Source organism: Spodoptera frugiperda, chromosome 31 (genome assembly GCF_023101765.2).
Source record: "Spodoptera frugiperda isolate SF20-4 chromosome 31, AGI-APGP_CSIRO_Sfru_2.0, whole genome shotgun sequence".
In the NCBI taxonomy this organism is placed as follows: domain Eukaryota; kingdom Metazoa; phylum Arthropoda; class Insecta; order Lepidoptera; family Noctuidae; genus Spodoptera; species Spodoptera frugiperda.
Genome location: NC_064242.1, coordinates 981,678 through 1,003,983, shown reverse-complemented (window position 1 = coordinate 1,003,983; position 22,306 = coordinate 981,678). Strand labels below are relative to the sequence as shown.

At 37.6% G+C, this 22,306-nt stretch overlaps 6 protein-coding genes across 6 annotated transcripts; 3 read left to right on the top strand and 3 right to left on the bottom strand.

Moving 5' to 3' along the window:
* The first annotated feature begins 35 nt into the window (after positions 1 to 35).
* LOC118276264 (uncharacterized) lies at positions 36 to 6,325 on the top strand. The gene is made up of 4 exons (XM_035594513.2): positions 36 to 693; positions 3,414 to 4,318; positions 4,602 to 4,737; positions 5,100 to 6,325. The coding sequence occupies exons 1-4, from the start codon at positions 219 to 221 to the stop codon at positions 5,384 to 5,386; spliced, it is 1,803 nt and encodes a 600-aa protein (XP_035450406.2). The 5' UTR covers positions 36 to 218; the 3' UTR covers positions 5,387 to 6,325.
* LOC118276260 (SCY1-like protein 2) lies at positions 6,318 to 13,109 on the bottom strand. Its single transcript, XM_035594507.2, has 6 exons — positions 12,878 to 13,109; positions 11,179 to 12,014; positions 10,426 to 11,098; positions 9,765 to 9,984; positions 8,942 to 9,139; positions 6,318 to 8,522 (listed from the first exon to the last, which is right to left on the bottom strand). The coding sequence occupies exons 1-6, from the start codon at positions 13,002 to 13,004 to the stop codon at positions 8,033 to 8,035; spliced, it is 2,544 nt and encodes an 847-aa protein (XP_035450400.2). The 5' UTR covers positions 13,005 to 13,109; the 3' UTR covers positions 6,318 to 8,032.
* Positions 13,110 to 13,486: 377 nt separating this feature from the next.
* On the top strand, positions 13,487 to 14,593 carry LOC118276191 (TM2 domain-containing protein CG11103). Its single transcript, XM_035594419.2, has one exon. It carries the CDS (start codon positions 13,601 to 13,603, stop codon positions 14,147 to 14,149), a length of 549 nt encoding a protein of 182 aa, XP_035450312.1. The 5' UTR covers positions 13,487 to 13,600; the 3' UTR covers positions 14,150 to 14,593.
* A 732-nt stretch (positions 14,594 to 15,325) lies between these two features.
* On the bottom strand, positions 15,326 to 17,302 carry LOC118276301 (40S ribosomal protein S13-like). Its single transcript, XM_035594561.2, has 3 exons — positions 17,137 to 17,302; positions 16,854 to 16,981; positions 15,326 to 15,656 (listed from the first exon to the last, which is right to left on the bottom strand). The coding sequence occupies exons 1-3, from the start codon at positions 17,157 to 17,159 to the stop codon at positions 15,352 to 15,354; spliced, it is 456 nt and encodes a 151-aa protein (XP_035450454.1). The 5' UTR covers positions 17,160 to 17,302; the 3' UTR covers positions 15,326 to 15,351.
* An 81-nt stretch (positions 17,303 to 17,383) lies between these two features.
* On the top strand, positions 17,384 to 17,985 carry LOC118276302 (uncharacterized). Its single transcript, XM_035594562.2, has 2 exons — positions 17,384 to 17,610; positions 17,714 to 17,985. The coding sequence occupies exons 1-2, from the start codon at positions 17,473 to 17,475 to the stop codon at positions 17,924 to 17,926; spliced, it is 351 nt and encodes a 116-aa protein (XP_035450455.1). The 5' UTR covers positions 17,384 to 17,472; the 3' UTR covers positions 17,927 to 17,985.
* A 1,507-nt stretch (positions 17,986 to 19,492) lies between these two features.
* LOC118276255 (trafficking protein particle complex subunit 5) lies at positions 19,493 to 22,131 on the bottom strand. Its single transcript, XM_035594501.2, has 5 exons — positions 21,843 to 22,131; positions 21,639 to 21,765; positions 20,992 to 21,075; positions 20,499 to 20,597; positions 19,493 to 19,834 (listed from the first exon to the last, which is right to left on the bottom strand). The coding sequence occupies exons 1-5, from the start codon at positions 21,992 to 21,994 to the stop codon at positions 19,736 to 19,738; spliced, it is 561 nt and encodes a 186-aa protein (XP_035450394.1). The 5' UTR covers positions 21,995 to 22,131; the 3' UTR covers positions 19,493 to 19,735.
* Positions 22,132 to 22,306: the final 175 nt, after the last annotated feature.

The following is a 22,306-nucleotide window of genomic DNA, read 5'->3' as shown; positions in this document are numbered from 1 at the left end:
CTAAAAATGTGTTCATTATTTGTATCAATCAGTATAAAAATAATGTGAATGTGGTGTAGTTGTGTGTAGTGTTGGATTAAATTGGCGCTGAATTTCAAAATCTAGAGCAAGTGATTACGCCAAATGATAATGATAAGATAACACACCCATTCCACCTAGATAACTAAGTGACTGCATGTATTTTTATAAAATGAAGAAATTGTTTTTGTGACAAAATAATGGAAGAACAAACGAACCGGGCCCCGAGTCGCATGGAGCGAGGTGAAAGCAGGGTAGACGACTTGCATTTGGACAGAGTTGTGGCTTCACAGCCTGAGATTGGGCCGACACCACCAGACGGCGGGTATGGATGGTTGATTGTTGTGTCAGCAGTGATATACCACATCACAGTGCCAGCGCTGCTATCGTTGTACGGACTGATAATCCTGAAAGTGATTCGGGAGGAAGGGTACGAGGATAATGAAGTTTTGAAAATATGGGACGTGGATATAGCGTTGGTGCCAGTGATAGCGTTGGTGATAAGACTGTTACTGGAGTCATGGTGTCGGGCTGTGGTGAAGATCTTCCACATGCCAAGGTTCATGGCGCTGTCAGGACTCTGCCTGACCGTGGCGGGAGTGTTGCTATCAAGTTACTCAACAGACGCAGCAAGCAACGACCACATAGTGAATACATTCTCCGGAATATTTATAGGTAAGTAAATAATCTACTCTCCATGTTTCGCCTTGTGAGCAAGGTCACTGTTGAATAGAATCAATAGAATAATAAAAACGTCTTTAAATAGTTTAGTGCATACTTAAGAGACATTACGTTTCCATTGGCCTAATGGGAAACAATTGTTCAAGAAAATACTTACTATATACCTATAAGGTAGACTTACTTAGGTATACGTATTATTTGTGTATTAGGTACCTTAGTATTGTTCTCAGAAACATTGAATCATTGAATGAAGTCAATCTTATCGTTCACGGTTTACCTAGGCACTTAAGAAATTAATAGAAATGTCGCTAGTACCTACTTACTTAGGTATCAAACTATTGTCCTACTTAATCCTAGGAGTCATAGTCCATAGATTATATCTACCAAACTATGTTTATTTCAGTCTATTAGTCATTGTTTTACAAAGAATTGTTATTTTTACGAATGATGTCTTTTAAAAAGTACCTACCTAATGCATTATTGAAAAATGTATTTGTGAATTTTGTTATCAATCACTGGATATCTTAAATCTTACTATACCGAATTAACTTTATCAAGTTAGATACTGACTGATTTTATTTCTGTTACTATAAGTACCTACCTTTTTCTACTTAATACATTCATGTATCAAGATCAACTAACTACCAAACACATACAAAACAGTCACTTAGGTACTTGGCCTTGATTAACACAGTTTTAAGAAACATTTGTTTTATCAGCCATTAAATTATTAATTAATGATGTAACTAATTAAATACAAGACAAGATGGATAATCGATTTGATAATAGTCGCAGGGAGCATTAGATGCAGGTCGCTTCCAACCGACTGATTTGGTGATGATGATATTTATATAAATAGCCATTTAATCTTACCTAACTAATAAATAAAACTAAATAGTTTGTTTGTTTGTTTGAACGCGCTAATCTCCGGAACTACTGCTCCGATTTGAATAATTCTTGTAGGTATGTTAGATAGATCATTTATCGATGAAGGCTATAGGCAATAAACACCACGCTATAACCAATAGGAGCCAAGCACAGCTGGGTAAAACTGCGGAAATAGCTAGTAAAACTATAAAACATTTTTTTTTTTTTTTTTTATGGAACAAGCCGGCAATCGAGCAGACGTATTACCTGATGGTAAGCAATCGCCGCCGCCCATGGACACTTGAAACACCAAAGGCGTTACAAGTGCGTTGCCGGCTTTTGGGAGTTAGGAATTTATGTTCGGGAATCGGGGATGGGGAAGATTGGGAAGGGGGAATTGGGCCTCCGGTAACCTCACTCACACAACGAAACACAACGCAAGCGTTGTTTCACGACGGTTTTCTGTGAGGCCGTGGTATCGTTCATAGCCTCGTTTTAATAAACCTTACAAAGCATTAAAGTTATCTTCAGTTATTACGATTTGTATGACTTTTAATGGAACAATAAAACTTAGATTTTATTTGAAATGAAATTATCACGACTTGTTTACACAGATGTCGTGTTTAGTGGCGGAAGAGACTTGAATAATATGAAGAGAAATGTTAAATGATATTCAAGGCTTGAGGATCATTTGTAAAAAATATTCGACAACGTAACAGGTTATCGGGGCTCCGGCTCAAAGCAGGAGAAGGAACGGGGTGGTTTTTAGTCAGTAAGAGTCAGATACTCACTCTTACTCACATTACTCTCTCCCAAGGCGGGAGAAGTCATTGGATGATCTTCCCCCCAAAAAAAAACCTACTTATCTATAGAACTACCTAATCTAGGCAGTTACAATGCTTATATCTTTGTTAAGGTTAGACATAATCTAGGTACATACCTAGATTAGATTTTATTATCTGTACTTAACGTGTAAGTAAGTACATAATGTGCTATGATTAACAATAGCTGCTGTCTTTATGTGGAACACGACGGGCTGTCAGTAAAAACAAAATCAGATAATATATTGATATATTGATGGACTTAAAAACTAAATGTAATAGGTAGTTTGTTTGTGTTAAACTCGATGGCTACTGACGAGCAAGCATTCAAGGGTTTGTTTCTCGGACCTATTCAACATAATTATTAGGCATTATGTTTTTCAATTCTCATTATAGCTACTTAAGTACTTAAAACATAGGAGTCTGAATTTGTATTCACACATTTCACGTACCTAAATAGAGGCTATGTAGGTGTAATAATGTACCTACTTACGGGCGTTCAAGGCTTAGGTATTATGTAATCCCTAAAATCGCAAAAAGTTATGTTATACTTCATATCCTTGGTATACTTTTAATTGCCTTAGTAGGTACGTGGATCAAATGAGCCTTCAAAATGTTAAATAAATAAATGAAACGTGTCACGAAGCAGAGAAGACGCTAAATTTATCTATTTAGAATACATTGTTAGAATGTCAACGCTATATATGTAATTGTATCTTACGTATTTACATAATGACGGAAACGTAGCGTGATACGTGTAGGTATTGTCACTCGGTATATATTCTGTTTAATTAAGGCGATATTTGTCTAGGAAATTTTGGGTTCGATGCCCGGGCGTATCAGTGGTTAGGTGGTAGGTATATGGTAGTACAATTTAGATGTTAGTAGATATACCTACTCGATACCCAACCATTAATTTACCTACTCAATTTTTAAACGGATTGTCCTATGCGCTATGTTTATTCCTCAAAAAATTTGCTTGCTCGTAACTTATACTCCATTAACAAAAGTAATAATGAATTCCAGGAATTGGATGCGCCCTGACTGGGCAGCAGACTGAAGTGATCATCACTCACTACTTCAGAGAGAAGCTCACGATGGCGCAGAGGATAGTGCGCATGGCGCCCTCTGTCGGCAACTGCCTCGTACCGATACTAATCGGGTATCTCAGCATCGTGTACACCGGTGATGTAGTCGTCATGATCTACGGAGCCATCCTCATGCAGAACTGCATCTTCTTAGCCTCATACTCCCGACCGATCTACATAGAAAAAGTCATCCGACACACATACAACATGCTCAGGGATGCGGTAGAGGACGAAGATGAGGTCATATTCTCCAATCAGGCACGAAAGAGTGAGGCTGAAAGAAAGAACAATGAACCAAACAACTCTCAAGGGGAACCATCATCATCACACAACATGGCAGTAGAGGAAGACGGAACCGATGTGGTGGTCTTCAATTCAAGGAAGAACGCGAAAGAAATTCTAGATCCTTCCATACAGTACAGAGAAAACAGACCAGCTTCCAAACAATCCAGGTTTTCGTCTGACTTCAGCACAATGTATGACACAGGTGCGAACAGATTTTCTTCAGATTTTGGTACTTTGGACATTAATAGCTATGCAAGAGTTAATGGGTACCAGGAGTTGGAGAATATTGACACGCAGGCACCCCAGCCTTTGTACAGGGAGACGACGGTTAATGCTCCGGCCAATAGCGTGGTGTTTGCAGCTGAAGTGTCACCAGGCACTGCTAGAAGAACAGCCTCTTTGAAGAAGAACTTCTTCACGATTACCAACATGCTGAAGGATATCAACTTCTATTTGTATGCCTTGCTGCATGTCTGTACGACCTTCTCTATTCTGATACTGGGATTAATCTTCCCCCCCTTGATTTGGGAGCAGAATCCTTCCATGAACATTTGGTCGGTAAGTGATCTTTTCTTTCCACCGTTTGATAAACATCAGCTCGTAAACTATGTCACAAGACACAAGCGGTTTTCCTTGTAACCATTTGCAGATTATATTATTTGCATGAAGTATCATTATGTATGAGGAAAATAGGCTGAAAAGATTAAAATATTGCAGCCAAGAACAGAATAATATTACCTATGCGATTTTTTTACAAAAGTCAAATTAGTATGATGCAACAAAATTTTGAAACAGTTTTTCAACAAAACTTCTAAATAATATTTTTGATGTCCTTCCTCAGGTTTCAACACTGATAGCGGCGGCTCACGGGTCAGCATTGTGCTTCATAATGCTTTGTGTGGTGCTGCCAAAATCCATCAACGAGAAGGCAAGACTGTGTGCTGCCTTCTGTGTGGCTGGTGCAATGGGCTTCTATGGTAAGTTGGAATCTCCAAAATTAACAGTTTTATTTATGTCTGGTGTAATAAATTCTTCTGAGAGTTTCTTGGACTTGTTTGGAGCGCGAATAATCCAAGATTTTGTCTTTCATTTTACCATAATAGTCTCTGATACAGAGTGGTCCTCTTCTCGATCTTAAAAATTGGTCTGGCGATTTCAAAAGATCCATTAATCAGGTCTAGTATTACTTATTACCGAGACTAAATACCTTTCGTTGGCATCATACAATTAAAAACCGACCTCCAACTACTCTTTCAAGAAGTTAAAATCATAATTTCCTCTTCTATTCTTTTTAGACCTTTAAGAAGTTTAGTTAAAACCAAAATCATCTCTTCTCCAGGTATAGCCATGTCGAGCAATAAGAGCCTGCTAGTGGTATGGTGTATGCTGGCCAGCTTCGCTACAGCAGCGTCCAGCATCCTTCAGCAGCCACTATACAACAGCACACTGAACGAATTCGATACCACAGCCACCATGACAGCGTCCAACACCATCGTCGCCATTTTCATCATGGCGTGGTCTCTGTCGCAAAATTATGATTACAAAACGTGTTTCTTGACTGCTAGTATACTACAGACTGTGACCGCTTGCATGTTTTTCGCTTTGTCTTTTAGGCGGAGACGGTAATTTTTGGATTTTAATAAAAGCTACCGTCTTTATTACCGTTTTAAAGTAAGTGTCCACAGGCCCGCATCGTACGCTTTCCGTATGACGTCATCAGTACGCATCGCATGTAGGCATTGCTGATGATGCGGTCCGTACGATGCGGATCAGTGGACGCAGTTGTATGAGTTTCTATACAAGACAAACTAAAATCCGTTGCGTGCGATGCGTACGATGCGGGTCTGTGGACGCGTACCTTTAGGCAGATTAAGTTTAGCTCGGATTTTCTAGACTACTTGGTAGTCCAATACCCATAGTTGCCGTGCTACTGAAATCAATAACGTCAAATAGTTTAGGTGCAATAACCAGCAGGGTAACCTATTCCGTTTGTGAAACTTTATTCGATTTTCAACTTTATTGTTATATTTTAAAGTCAAAAATCCAATGAAGGTTGACCTGCTGACCACTGTACTAACCTCGGAGTGACTTGAGCAATAACAATCATATTGTAGAATAAACAAAAACAAAATAAAGGTTGTGTACTATTAAAAGTAATGATGTCGGAATGTGTGTGCGTCCGACATTTTTATATTAAGTATTCATATTTAAATAGTTTTAAACTAGAATTAAGATAATAATATATTTTGTACAATGTACTTTTTAATATTAATAAACTTTAGTTGTATGTGTTTTAAAACTATGAGTAAATGAGGACTACTGTAATTTTGCCCACCAGATGGAGCTAGTAAACCTCTCGTTTTTCGACCAATAAAAACTTAGCTAGTGTCACACCATTGGTCATTCAATATTTGGCAGCTGCAGTGATTGGACAAAAAGTTGCAACATTTGCGCCATCTGATATCTGAGCAAAAATACAGTAGGCCCAATTGTAAGCTAAAGTGTTGCTACATGTAAATATGTCTTGCCATAATGAAATAAATAATTAAAACTGCGGTACATTTAGTAAGTTGTTTATTTTTAAGAGATCACATCTGATGCAGTCTGTTTAAAAAATAAATGTATCACATCTACGGTAGACAACGCACTGGGAGAAGGCGGCAATTCATCAACCAAAATTGACAAGATTTAATAAAAAAAAATGAACTCTATGAATATAATAACAAGGAGTATAATTGTTTGGATTAAATAGGCTCCGTAATTATCGGATGGACTTGAAAAACTATATCACCATCAGGAAGCTTTTCAGGATTCATTCAAAATTGACCAAAAAGGGTTTACTTGATGTGTTCATACATATTCAAATTGTGTCAGTACCCAGTGCGTCGACTACACATACTAACGGAATATCATGCGAAAAGAGTCGAGCAAATTAATACCTTTACACTATAAACATAAGATTGGTTTTTCAATACACAGAGGTGTCCAATTTCACAGCCTCTTGCTATACAACATAAGAGTAACGCTAAGCAATTTTGGACTCTAAAGTAAGGGGATAAGACTCTAAATAAGTTTCGAGAAGACTAAAACACTGGTTGTATTGCAAAAGACTAGTAGATATAGTATTGGCCAAGAGTTTCAAGAATTCTGTACATATAAAATATTTCTATCCTAAATAGTTTAATACATTTTTGCAATTCAATTCCCTAGTTCCCTAATACAGACGAAAGCACGTCAAGCTACCCCAAATCTAGCAATTTTTTTACAGAACTATAATGGATGACCTGGTAAAAGTCTCAGGGAGCTGCTGGAAGCAGGTCGCTTCACAGCGGCCATTTGAAAGTATTGGAGGAGGCCTTCGTGAAGTAGGTAGGACGTCTTATGATCATCACATTACAGCGGTAGCGACCAGTAAATGCTGATCAAAGAAGCCTCTTCTCGCATGGAGAAGGTGTGATCATGGGGATACTCAACATTAAGCACCGCGCTTGTTCAATGCGGGTTGGCAATTTCAAAAAATCGAATGTAGTTCGAATGGTAGGTTTCGAATTAAACCACGACATTTTCTTGTGATATGATGATAAAAAAATGAAGAAAATGATATTTTATTTAAAAAAAGTGACAGATTGTGAGTAGCTTGATGTGCTTTTGTCTTTACATCGTACCTGTAAGATTTTCTTTAATAGATGTCACTATTAAAAAGTATAAAATCGAAGGACTCTTTCTGTAAATCGAAGCATTTCATTTTGTTACGATAAAATAAAATTAAAATATCGGTTTAAAAGCAATAGTAAGCTTGGTGTTTTAGAGCATTATAGACTATTCGAAATGTTGCCATATTATTAAAATAAAATACCATTTTTAAAGTGACCTTTTCACTGGCTGACAAGAAATAATAAATATGATATGTTCTTAAAAATAATTTTTAAACGCTATTCTATTTTTATATAATTCGAATAAATAATAAATTTAATAAGAAAAATGTCATTTTAATACAAAATAAAACCCTCATTTTGTTGCACCTAAATCATAATAAATACGGGCAGGAATGTGATGTGACAAACAGTCAAACGATAAAATAAAAGCGATTCAATTAAAAAAGAAATTGTAAAACTAAAAATTTTCATCATTTCCCATTTTTTTACTTACTTTTTAAATCACGTAGTTGCATTATAAATCCATAAACATAGACACATCCCACAATTTAGTTTGTTGAACATTTTTGTCTGGCAACCCGAACTAACCATAGATAATTAACCGATCACTTTGGATTTAGCTCAGCAGATCCATCATTTCATTATCTGACAGTTTCTTCACGTTACTATTTGAAGGGGTGTTATTATTAGGGGTTGGTAATAGAGATTCGAAGGCCGACCAATCCTGTTTCTTGGCCTGCGACTGATTCTGGTTATTGGCCCATTTATTGTTAAAGTTTCCGGAAGGTGGTGCGTTCCAGTTGGTTGGTAGAGCTGGTTGGTTGTCAAACGGAGTGAATTGGTTTTGGTAACCAAAGTTGGTGTTTGCGGGCATGCCTGTGGTGCTGAAATGTGTGTTGGTAAGTTGTGCCATGCCCTGGCTTGGGGTGACAGGGTTGGACATTGAGGAGGGGATGGGTTTGGACAGTTGGTTGAGGTTGGACTGTAGTAGTGTCGCGGCCAGGTCCACCGGTTTGTGTGTTAAGGCGTTGCTCCGTGGCGCGGGGATCGCTTTCGGTTGTTGCTGGTTCGAAAACTTTCGGACGTTTTCTTGCTGTTGCGCTATCCTGGAATTAAATAACGAGTTTATTATTACGATGTTTTGGTGTCTTTCGATTAATTTACTAAAAAAAAAATTGGCATGCACAGCACAGTACATCACACATAGAATAACAATACTATGTAAATCACAGTTAATTTATTTTCAAGGTCACAAAGTTACAAGTACGTCTACAATGACACGAGACGCCCGTGACAACCTATAACTGTGAGCTTCTATTACACCAGAGGGTTTGTCATAATTTCCAAGCTTACCAGAAGTTAGAGATAGCCAAATCTCTGTTGAATATATTTAGCTTTTACTTAACCAGTAGGAAGATTAGAGATGATGACATTAATACCCTACTCTAGCTTTCACAAGTGGCTTACTATCGAGTTTTATGTACTATCACTTGATCTGTAAAAACAAAAATACAAAATTGCTTACCTCTGTTTATCCTCAATACTGAGTCTTCCATTATTGCTGACGACGGTCAGGGCTGGTGTCTCCTTCTCCCTGCTGGGCGGCTGGTTGAAGGAGAACGGGTCTATGCCGAGCCCCGTGAACATCTTGTCCAGGTCTGACGGCGGTGCCGGGGCTGACACCAGCGTGTCTGGTGTGGGAGACATTGTTTGCTCCATTATCCTGGAAAATAAATCACTCTTTTAGAATTTGTCTCTAATCATGATGATCATCAGCCGGAGAACGTCCACTGTTGAACAAAGGGCTCCCCCTTAGTCCTCCACGTAGAACGACAAACTGCCACCTGCACCCACTGGCTCTTCGCGATTCTGACGATGTCGTCAGTCTATGTAGTGGGAGATCAGCCCACGTTCGTTCTTCCGGTCCGCGGTCCCCAGTCGGCTAATCGCGATTGAAGTCAACTTCTCTAATCAGTGATGGCTTTTGTAAGCAATATGTGTCTCAACAAGCAATGGATTGTCCGATTGTAGTGCCCAGCAAGCGGTCTGCCATGGGCATCTGGTGATTTTTGATCTTATAATGATCAGTTCATTCCGTCACGAGTTCGTAACCGCAACTTTTTACCTAGTAGCCGATCGCCCAGCCGCTACCCGAGCAGTCTTCAACGAAACGAGTTTGCGTTCGGCGCTCTGAAACGGCGTTCGGCATTCGGTGCAATTAAATCAACTAATCAGAGCGTTCGTTTTCGTTCAACGTAAAGCAAACTCGTACTAAATGTACTGAACTGAATGATAAAATGTTTCTACGTTTTCAAACATAATCTACATCTAAACTACATAATACTCACTTGGACTCATTATTAATAGAATTAAGTTGTTCCAGCTTGGCTCTATGCTCCGTCTCCACTTTCGATATCATCTGCTTCACCAACGTGATGAGGGCGTTGAACTGGTTCAGCGTGAGGCCGTTCTCCACACAGAGGGGAATGAGGAACGGGAGTACCTTCGTAGCCATCACCTCCTTGGTGATGCCTAACTTGGAATGACTTAGGGCTAGTTTGTAGATACCTGGAAAAGGGGAGATACTCTTTTGTAAGTAAATCTGTGGTAAAAATGGAGGGCAATAATCCAAACTCCGCAGTAATACTGATAATTTAATATTGAAAAGGTTTAATGTCTAATAACGCTTTGCCCGCCCTTAGGATCGAACATAAGACCACTTGCGTATTTAGGTAGTACAAAATTATGGAAGCTAAATGTGTAACGATTAAAAGATGGCGCTCAGTAGTTTCTGCCTTGGAATAAAGGCGTCAGTTTATGTATCAATGTGTTCTTTAAAGCATAAAAACCCTTGAATTCACACAATACGCTTTCTAAGCATGCCAAGGTAATGTCGTAAAAAAATTCAAGGTAGAAATCTAAATAACCTATTTTTATTGTTATTAAAATGATTATATAGGAAGAACTTCCGACGCTGATTCATAGAATGGTACTTAAGTTTCTACATACCTAGAATCCCCATAAGCACAGCTGGTTCCCTTGAAGGTATCTGCGGCAGGAACGGTATGATCTCATCCAACACCAACCATTTGTCCAAATGCTCCAACAGTTTCCCCAAACACAGCAGACAGTTCACTCTCACCGATATATAATTTGTATTGTGACACAATTTCTTTATTCGCGGCAGGAGAGCATTCTTCATCGCCGGGTAATCGATCAAGGACGCAAACGTTGGTAGAACGGACAAACATAGCTCTTGTATCTGTTGGGCATCCGATTCCAACGCCCTGTACAACATTGGCAGTATATCCGACTTCACTTCCTCTCCCGGAGTTAACTTTAGAAGCAGTTCCATTTTCTGCATAAAGATTAAGAGGATCTGTATAGGATCCTGGATCATCATCACAGGTTTCAGAACAGGGAGTATGTATTTTATATATTCTTCTTTCGTAGAGTTCTCAGCGATGAGTAACACGTTGGGGAGCACGAAAGGAACCATGGGCGGGTTTACAAACTCTTTGGTAAGGCATGGCAGTATACGGTAGATGCAGATACGGTGCGGCATCTTTTGTATGATCTGTGGTAAACCTTTGTAGAACTGAGACTTCTGGAGGTTGTCCCATTGGAATAACGAGTCTAAGTAATTGAGGGTCTTCACACCTACATCCTCGAAGTACTGAATCTGCAAAAATATAATTGATTATAAGTCAATTACTCATCACATTTAACTTTAAACCTTATTGTTAATTATGTAAGACTTACTTTCAAAAACTGATGAGGATCTGGCCTTAACTCAGGCGTAGCATTCAACAGCAGCTTCACATACTCCCTCAATCCATCGGTTACACACGACAACCTTGAAGGCGGCAGATTTCTAATCTCATTCACAAATCTCTTGAATTTCCCATAGTCATTACCTACATTACCTAAAGTCTGATGTCCAGTGCTATGCAGAGCATATATCACCATACCCAGAGAATATAAGTCACTGGCAGGAGAGTGAGTAGCAGACAGAACATACTCCGGAGCCAAGTAATCAAGAACTGGTTGAGTGAGAGCCGGCATAGCAGGACAATACTCATTGAATGGCCAGAACGGAGCCGACCCTGGCGGACTTTGATTGGCGATGCAGAAATCGAAACCGAATATCTTCCAAGCTCCTTGTTGGTTTACTATTATGGACTCCGGGCATATGTTGTGGTGGAGAAGCTTTACATCATTGTGTAGGAACGATAAACCTTCAGCTACCTGCATTAATCCGTACTTAATCTCAAGTTCGTACAGTTTGTAGTTGACTATGTGAGCTGGTGTGGGTTGTGGCATGTTCTCTGTGTTACCGAGTATGTTGGCTAAGCTTGCGAACACTGGTTCCGTTGCAAACGCAATACTCTCCCTGCTCTCCTCAAGTCCATGTTGTACCGTGAGTATCTGCGGATGCCGTAACTTCGTCAGCTGTATGATGCCCCGTTTTAGAGTCTCCAGCATTATATCCCTGTCTGGTTTCGACCATCTTTCCAAATATTTCTTTTCGAAGAGGAATATTGATGCTTCCTGTTTTGTGGATTTTTTGTAGCCTTTGTATATTTTCCATAGTAGACCTGTGAATTAAAATATTATTGTATAGTTAGAACAGGATATTAGTCACGATATTATCTGTAAAATAGATAAACAGTTTTCATGTATCCGCATATAATTTAATGTTAATTTATATGTTTTAGTTGTTATTAACAGAAATTTAGAATAATATTTTTTAATTTGGATTTTTAATGCATGCATACAAAGCATAAAACGATGATTCACAGTAGATTATGACAGGAATAACTTAAAAAACTAATTTCATATTGCAATATTGATTTAAAATTAATAAAAACATTTTATTTACATAACAATCACATTTGTATTCTTATTAAGTAGTGTATTTAAATGGACATTATGTTACTAAATATATTGTTGTTTAAATTTAAATAAATTTATATTAGATACTAATCTAGTTCATTATTTTTGTTGTCTACAAGATCTAAATCTCATGAATTTTCATAAATTAACATTTGTTTACCTAGCATGTTAATCACAAAAATATCAACTATCTAAGCACTTCTCTAAAGATAAGAAAGGTAAATAACATTCTAGAATAATAATTACAACATTGCAATGTTGTTCTTTACTCAGTTATTCAACAGTTTTTATGTCAAATACCCAACAATAGACCTGAATCAACTGTACCTGATTCAGTTGCATTAGCCAGTACTGAAAATTATCGACTTATTGAATCTATTCTATTGACACTTAGTCAATAGATTAGATGTACACAAAAACAAATAGAATCAAATGTATACCACTCCCTGTCACGCATATCATTGAAGTCAGCAATCAAAGATCGCACAATCGGCGCAAATAAGGTGCACAATAGTCAGTATTCATGTCTGAATGCAAATTATAGATCAAATCAATCCCTTTATACCTGGACCAGCGCTGGCTATGAATTGTGTCGCCTCAAATTCTCTTGTCACAGGATTTCCGGGCAAAACTCCAGATAATTGCGAAACTGTGTTGCTTACTGACGAATAGAACTTGTTAAACACCTCCATGTTCTTGTTACACTTTTAACTTTTTATTGTATTGTGAAAATAAAAATCATTACGGAGCCAGACAAAAATGTACGGACATGAAGTGTCAGTTTGACATTTAAAGGTAGGTTTGGAAACTATTACCGGTTAAGGCGGTTTGTTTTGTAGTAAAATAAAAATATTAGTATCATCTTATTTCCCACACTTCTTTCTAATAATAAATAAACTTTTTATTTGAATATTACTACTCAGAAGTTTTATTTAGAAATAATAATTACTTTCAATTTCTGAACTGAGTGAACACAGTGCATTTACGGATATCGTTTGAATAGTGAAAATGGTGTAAATAATTTATGATTGCTATTAACATAAGATAATAAAGTGAAAATAAAATCTCTATTTCATTGTGAACCTTTATATTATTTAATTAGTATACTTTTAGATATAGGGGTTATCACAGGATTAGTGAATAGTTAAATACGAGATTGAAAATATATAAAACAGCATTTTAAACGCTCATAGAATGTCATGGTGAATTGGTCACGAATACGATTTGTTTATTGTTATTAAAAGTAAAGGCAATAAAATCTTATGAAACGAAACAAAACTAAGTGAAAATGTGGGGACCACGTTCCACAATCGTAATACCATTATTTCTATTAATTATACCAACAATTCTATCAGAAGCTGACCCATATGCCAACGAAAAGTATCGACCACTTGGTCCCCTGGTGAAATGTAACTTTTTACCGCTAGAATTCTTGGAATGTGATGAACCAATCGACCACAAAGGGAATCATACTGCGAGGGAAGCTGTTGGGCACGGCTGCGTGAAGTTTGGTGGAGTTAGATATGACCAGGTTGAGAAAACCAAAGTGCAATGTAAAGCTTTAGATGGGATTGAGTGTCACGGGAGCAGAAGTTTTCTAAGAGACGGTTTTCCTTGTGTCCGGTACTCAGGACACTACTTCACCACTACGTTAATCTATAGTATACTTTTAGGGTTTTTAGGTATGGACAGATTTTGCCTCGGGCAGACTGGGACAGCTGTGGGCAAACTCCTCACACTAGGAGGCCTAGGCATTTGGTGGATAGTCGATGTAGTATTACTAATTACAAATAGCTTGCATCCTGAAGATGGAAGTAACTGGAACCCTTATGTTTGAGAAGACTGTCTGTTTGCTTTGAGTTGTGATTTCAGTTCAAACCTCCTAACTCTTTAAGGTGCTATAGAAAGTGTACCAATTATTGCAGCACCTATAGCTAGATAGTAAATAATGTTGATAAACATGAAATCTCCATGAGACTTGACCCAATTCTTAATTTAGTTCTTAACCCTTATCTATCTGTTTTCAGCACATCAATTGTATGATAAACAGATTGATATTGATAAATGTAAGATATTTTATCTCCTAAGAATAATTTTTGTAAGTTGAATACAGTTCTCGAAAAATCAATTTTGTTTAAATCTCTTGATAGGAGTCGAAGAGTACTTATTTTTTGGATAGTGAAGTGTTGTCATTGAAAATTGTTCTGAAAATCATAATGTTGTGATAATTTGTAAATACTAATGTTTAAGTGTAAATAAAATGACAAAGTTAAATATCGAAGTATAGTTTTTATTCATCCATAGCCTTGTTAAGGTACTATTGTCTCCTAGTGTATTCACTATTCTGATACCTCTATTTTACCTACTCAAACTTTCAATCTCATTCTTCTTCAGGCTTGATCATAGTATAATGTCTTAATAGCCTAAAACCTTTATAAATGGACTACCCAACACAAAAATAATTATTCAATTCGGATCTCTAGTTCCAGAGATCAGCACATTCAAACAAACCCTCTTCAGCTTTGTCTTAGTGTAAATTATAAATTCATAATGTATTATGAATGTCTTATTCATTTTCACATAAAAGTTTGAAGTTGTCTTTTTAAAATACTGAGTAAACAGTCACTAATCAATTAATCATAAACAATGAAAATAAAATCTAGTAAAACTACACAACATGTGTGAATTCTATTTTTTTTTATTTGAGACATGTAAAAGATTTGAAGTCACAGATCTTATTTGTACCAAACTAGATATGCAGGTGTAATTACACTTGTCCATCAAAAGGAAGAAGTATTTAAGTGCATATTTATTATGTATGGTAACTTAGTAAGGAATTAAGCTGCATGCTCATATTATGAGACTAAGTTTTAAGTAGCAGAGAATTAAAAAAAAAATATTTTAAATGTTGATACTGCTTATAAAAATCATAGTAATTGTGTAGTGATAAACTTATCAGGAAAGGCCAGCTCAAGAACCTGGTTGATTTACTAAAACTATAAATAAAACAGAGTTGGAAATTTATTAGTTTATTATAACTTAAGCCACCAGGGCTGAGGCGGTGCTCGACTCATATTTCCAGTTGGGTGGGAGCACACTCTTTGTCTTGTAGTAACGGGCCAGCCTGTGAATTCTGGACTCGACAAGAATCAGCCTGAATTTGCTGTCCTTGTCCTTCCTGTTGCGTTCCAAGTGCTTCCTCATGGCAACGGCTTTCTTGATCAGGTAGTACAAGTCTTCGGGTAGGTCAGGGGCAAGACCCATAGCTTTCATGATACGCAGGATCTTTTTGCCAGTAACGAATCTGACTTGTGCGACTCCATGGGAATCCCTGAGCATGACACCTGGAAACAATAAGGAAACCAAGTTAGAGATTGCATTTCTTCAAGATTTTTGATTTTTCTCCAACCTAAACCGGTAGTTATTTTAATTGAGGTCACTGCACCCATTTCTACTGATTATCCTGTCAAGTTCTTAATAAGATGCACTAATACTGATATCTAAGCAATGCAATATGTGATCATGACTGCACGGTTGGCGCGGTGGCTGGGCAACTGGCTGCCGTGCAACGGGTAGCGGGTTCGATTCCCGCACGGAGCAACTCTTTGTGTGATCCACAAATTGTTGTTTCGGGTCTGGGTGTCATGTGCATGTGAACTTGTATGTTTGTAAACGCACCCACGACACAGGAGAAAATCCTAGTGTGGGGCAACGTTAAAAAAAAAAAAAAAAAAAAAAAAAAAAAAAAAATTGATGTATTTCAACAAATGTGAGTTTATAAAGACTAGACTTGTCATTCTACATGGAGGCCCAAGGGGAGGCCTTTGTTCAGCAGTGGACGTCTCTCGGCTGATGATGATGATGATGAGTTTATAAAATGTGTTAATATCATTGATTGAGGTGACTATGGTGATACAAAATAGAAATATGAAAAGATAATTTCAATTTAGTATGATAAATTGAAATCAGCAGTTGTACTTGGAGAACAATAATTCCATGAATATGTTTATCAAATTCAAAACATTAAATGAGGCGCTTCAACTAACCTAAATCAAAGAAACATAACAAGAGCATCATGAGGCAGTCTGTCTGTCCATGAAGTTATGTACTAGTTAATTAGGTGTAGAAATAAATAAATAAGTTCTAATCTATTCCATTCTATAGACACGTTAAGCCGATCCCTATGTTATCTCAAGAGAAAATAAATAAAAAAGGACTAGGAATGGTGTTTTTCACCAAACATGACATTTCACTGTAAACATGCAGCATTGGAATTGTAATAATGTGATAAATGATAACAACATTGATTATGAACCACGCTGTGACATTTAAGATGTGAGGAACCATGGAAAAGACCTGCATCACCAGAATCATACACTTTTTGTCAGGTCCAAGATTGATAACCACATTGATAAATATTCCACATTAATTACTTCCTAATGTATCTAACAACCCTTAGAAAGTGATCTATGAGAGAAAACACACTAAAACCACTTTGGTGGTAGTTATCACGTCAAATAAAATGCAGAAGCACCACTTACCGATTTGGGAGGGAGTAAGGCCTTTCTTGCCGAGTTTGAAAATCTGTTCCTTTACATCGTCAGCGGTCAGTTTTAGCCAGGTTGGCACGCTGCGCCTGTATGGCAGCGCCGATTGGGAGATACCCTTACTGAAATCATAAAACACACACTTTGTAACATCAAGCCATGTGGTGACCACTCACCGAGTAGGTTATGTTAATGTCACAAAAACTTCTAAATAACGAAAATTTTATACTGTATCGTTATTCACACATTATACACTATAAATAACACATAATATTACCCAGGTGCGTGCATACGACCCATGGTTGCGGCTTTTTAAAAAATCGCCGATCTGACAACGACAACAAGGGAATACGAAAAGATGGTTGCCGGAAGGCGGTCAATCATTCAATTGTCGTTCGTCATTGTCTATGATCGGTCTATGTTCAATAGTGTTGTAGCTGAAGTTAACCGGTATTGTTCCTGAAATTGTCTTTGATCAAGATTTTTCTGTCAATGTCAATTTTCTAAAATGTCATAGAAATGTCAATTAGAGTTTGACAGTAAACTACTTCACACCATCCGAAATCCAAAGTCAGCCTAAACACCAGAATACCTGAGAGAATTTTCCGCAAAAATGACTAACCCTTTTGGTGTTTCTCAAGCGGAGTACAACCTCATCAAACAGCAAGCTCAGAGGCGATCTGAGCTTAGGAAAGAGTTCTTAAAACAGAAAACCAACCCTTTTAAACATGCCTCCGAAGCTGGTTATGTCGTGAGTATTTAATTACGTAATTTTATTATTGAAAGTCCAAGTATAAACAAATATTATCTTTGTTCTAATATTATATTTGTAAATACTATTTCTAATTTTTCAGTTCGACCCAGCCATGCAAAAGTTCTTATCAATGAAAGTGACCCAGCTAGAGCATTTCCAAGCCAACACTAGAACCAGCTTGTTTGGTATCTGCACTATCATTATTCCCATGTTTACTTACGGATACGTACTCTGGAAACACAGGACTACGCGTGAAGAACAAATCAGGAAAGGTGAACTTGTTTACAAAGATAGAATGTTCAAATTGCAGTAATTATTTAAATCAAAATATAAGATGATTGTCAAGTAGAAATAAAATCAAGTAATTGTTAATTTACTTTTATTTATTTATTGTTGTACAATAAAACCATAAATGGCAATATTATTTGCAATATAGAGAACAACACTATTTTCCAACATTTCTCTTTTATTCAAATTGTTCTAAATACTGGCAGGTATCATTTCCATAGTCTTAACAAAATGTCCTTCCAAAAAATCATTGCTGACACCTGTCATTAGCAAAAAGGTTGACAGTGTGCCATGCTGAATAATATTGATAATTGATAAAATATTTTTCTAACCATGGCTAATAAATATGGATTTTCTGATCTTGAGTGTAAAATAATATTGGATCAAATTGAGAGACGTGCCAAGTATAGGAAGGAATTTTTGAAACTTAGGACTGATCCTTGTAAACATACTCAGCAAGCAGGCTATGTTGTAAGTTAGTTATTACTAGTTTAGGTTTTTTTAAATCTCTGTTGTGGAGTAGTCTCAAGTATCATCATGAAGTAAGGGGTGTTGGGTCAGCGAGTATTATGAGACTATTTTCTTCTGACCCGGGTAACTCTGGGAAATCTGAATGTGACATTATCTGCATTTCTATGACTCTTTCATCTGTCCAGGACTTACAGTATCCAGGACAGGACAGGGGCCCCTGTCCAACTAACCGGAAGATAGGGATTTAGGAGGGCCTAAGAATTGACAGGGGTGTTGCTGGCCTCTAGGTGGTGGAAAAGTTTACTGGTTGACAGTGACAAGGGTTGTTTACGCTGCTTTTTTTTGCAAAATCTATTTAACTAAGAATGTAATTTCAGTTCGACAAGGCAATTCAACATTTCTTATCCATGAAAACATGTCAGTTAGAATACTTTCAATTTAATCCTACAACAATAACTATTGGACTGCTTGCTTTGGCGCCAATGTTCACGTTCGGCTATGTATTCTGGAGGACCCGAACTGATAGGGAGCGGGAAATACGCTGCGGCAGACTGAAATACAAGGACCGACGGAACAAACTGGCTTAAATTACAATATTTTGAACCAATATAGTCTGTAAACAATTATATACATGTTTGAAGTTATTTTTGTGTTTTCTTGTAAGGCTGGGGCATAGAATGTAGGACTGGAAATGTGGAGAAAACAATAATTTTGAGCAACGCCAACATTGGTCTATTTGGACTCTGAGAAAATGCTGTGTGATTTTACTTTTTTGTAGCATTATCAGCAACTAGTTTTCGGAGAACCGGTAGACCGTCATCATAGCCTCAGACGTATTGCGCCCTTTAGCTAGGGTGAAGTGATCCGCAAAAGCTGGCAGGATGAAGATGGAACTCAGTGGCGTGCTATTGGAGACTGGAGAGACTAGGTACGTGCAGATATCTGCATATACCTACTACCACAGGACTAGGTATATTCTTAGTACCGGATAATGAGTCTAAGTAACGTAGTAGATACCCCTGTACCAGGGGCCTGGCCAGAGTCAACCTCGCGATCGCGATCATTGAGCAGAAAAGAAAATTGGCGCTTGCCGTTGAAGTCTTTAAATAAAACATTTCAATACAATTAAAAAGCTTATATTTCTATATTCAATTAAATTAAACAATGAAAGAACTTCATACAACATAGTATAGCTTAACAACATTGCATTGTATTATAGTACAGTAAGATTCAAATAAACCCGCCATTTCGAGGTTATGTGTCATCTCTGTCACTCGTATTGCTCTTGTGTACTTGCGTCTCGTTCCCTCGAGAGGAAAGGCGGGAAAATTATTTGATGTACTGTAAGCTATGGACGCTAGAGTTAGCGATCATCCAGGGATTTGTCTCTTGCTATGACCGAGTCTTCGAACTTCACCATGTAGGTAGTCCCTTTGTGCCAGTGGGCTGTTACTTTGGCAGGCTGTAATGAAAAAAATAGAACCTTTATTACCCTCACGCTAGTCACGCTCCATCCGAACTTCACCATAACAAAATAATATTCCGCTATTTTGAACCCAAAGTGGAAATAACCTTGGAGTAAATGAAATGAATGATTTGTAGATTGTCATTTTCATCCTACCAAAGATCCTTGATGTAAACATCACAATAGGTGCTTAGGGATTTTAGCTTTAACTCCTGGCTTTATTATATAAATAATGTAAGATTATAAGTGCAAGGAATTAGGAACAAATGAAATAATTCTTAATATTTGTATGTATCGCCACACCTTTTATCCTCGAAATGGTAGGTAGAAGTGCATATTATCACACATAATGCCACTGTATAATTACACCGATTTTTCACAATTTATGTTAGTTTGCCCAATGTAATAGGTGGTGCGCCTATTGCCATTTACCAGGCATATTTCTAGGCTCCATGCTACTACTGAGTAATTTTCGAAAAACGGAATAAAGCCCATTAATAGCCGACCCGGTAATCGAACCTGAGACCCTTTGCCCGGCAGTGGCACTTGTGACCATTCGGCCAACGAGGCAGTCTTAACATTTCTACAGCTGATAAACAAAAGGTTCCTCAACCAGCCATAAAAGAACAGTTTAATAATGCTAATTGGCTGTAATACTTACAAATCCACTCTTAGTGAGTACCGCTTCGATGATGCCAGCGTTGAATGTGGCGCAGTTGAGGGAGCCCTTGTCCTTCGGTACACTTATGAACTTGTTGATCTGTAATCATTGTTTGAGTATTATTATCTTGGCATTTACTAAATTGCTACAAGTATTATATGAATGTGCACCTCAATTGACTTTTTTTAATATTATTTTTTATTTAGGACAACAAACAACAGTATATTAAACAAAACACATGAATTAATAAAAAAAGAAAAATAATAGATTTAAGAAATACACTACTCGCAACATTCATATCACAGAATACCATAGACAAACTTAGCAATAAAAAATAATTGTAATATACTAGTAGGTACCTATATTAAGATAGTCTTTACATATTTTTTTTTTTTTGAAAAGATGTAGCAGAAGGTTGTACAGTAGATAGTTTTGGTTTTAATTTTTATTATATTCTGGCTATGAGCCAGTAACTATCTAAGATTATACTTACAAGAGCATCCTTTTCAATGATGTAATAAGTTCTCTCATCATCATTGGCATGTTCCAGCTTGTCTGCTTCCTTACCAAACAGGACCTGGAACATTTTGATATTGGATTAATGATACACACAAACTACTGAATGGATTTTGATGAACCTTTTTTTTTTTTTTTTTTTTTTTCAGGGGGAAAATCATCCAATGACTTCTCTCGCCAAGGCGAGGCGAGAGGGAACCCCGTTCTTACTCCTGCTTGTCAATCTGGAGCTCCGGTAAACCCGCTAGGTAGTTCGCAGCTCCGGATTAAGCATCAGCCCTATTGGGCCCCATCTGTGGTGGTCTGATGGCTCTTTGAGGCGCGCGCGGAACGCGACGCGCCGCACGCACGGGTCTGGTTCTGGTCGGGCGGCGAGCTACCCTTGCTCACCGTCCGCAGACCCGCACTTACGGTGGCCGGAGTGTCTCTCGCGACGGCTGGGGCGTGAAGAGGTTCGTTCTCTCACGCGCCCCGCCTCCTCCTTAGCTAGCATGACTGCTTCGCAGAAGGAGGAGACGGCATCTCAGTCCCCCTCGCTCCGCACCATGGTAAAAGCTAGTGTTGCACAAAAATCATACTCTCCATAAAGCTAACTAGTTCATAGAAAAAAGTGTTGTATCTCACCTTCCATAAAGTAGATTTTACAAACAGCAGCATGTTCAGTAGCTTAATCTCTCGCTTACTGTTCCTTTCTCTTACAAAATATAGATCCAGGAGCCTGGTTCCAACATCATGACCAATGTCTGATAATCTGAAACAGATTATTAAGAATTTGTTAAAAAGGTAACAGGGTTTTGTTTGTTGGTCCCCATATCGATGGAAACTTACTTGGTCTGTAGTTCATGTATAGAATGTGAACGATTCTGGCAGTATTGAACTATTTCGGAGAATAAAAGTGCATAGAATGCTAATGAAACCTCCCCCTTGCCTTTGCTTAGCGGTTTGTCGAGAATCGACGATTTTGATCGACTGGACGACATGGTTTCTTAATTCCGCTTCACTGATTAATACTTTTATCTGTCGTTATTCACTGTGATTCGATTATAATTCACATTATTTCACTTATTCTACCATCGCCCAAACGAAACGATTTGTTTTCCCTTTTCAAAATTAATGAGTTATGACTTTTTTTTACTTCCATGTATTGTTGTTTCAGTTACACTTTAATATATTTTGTATACACATCTCTTTTTAATGCCAAAGATTCTACTATTGACATTAAATAATTGACATTGTCAAGGAAGATGTCAAATTGTCAATAAACAATTCTTTTTGTTACAAGACGTGGATGG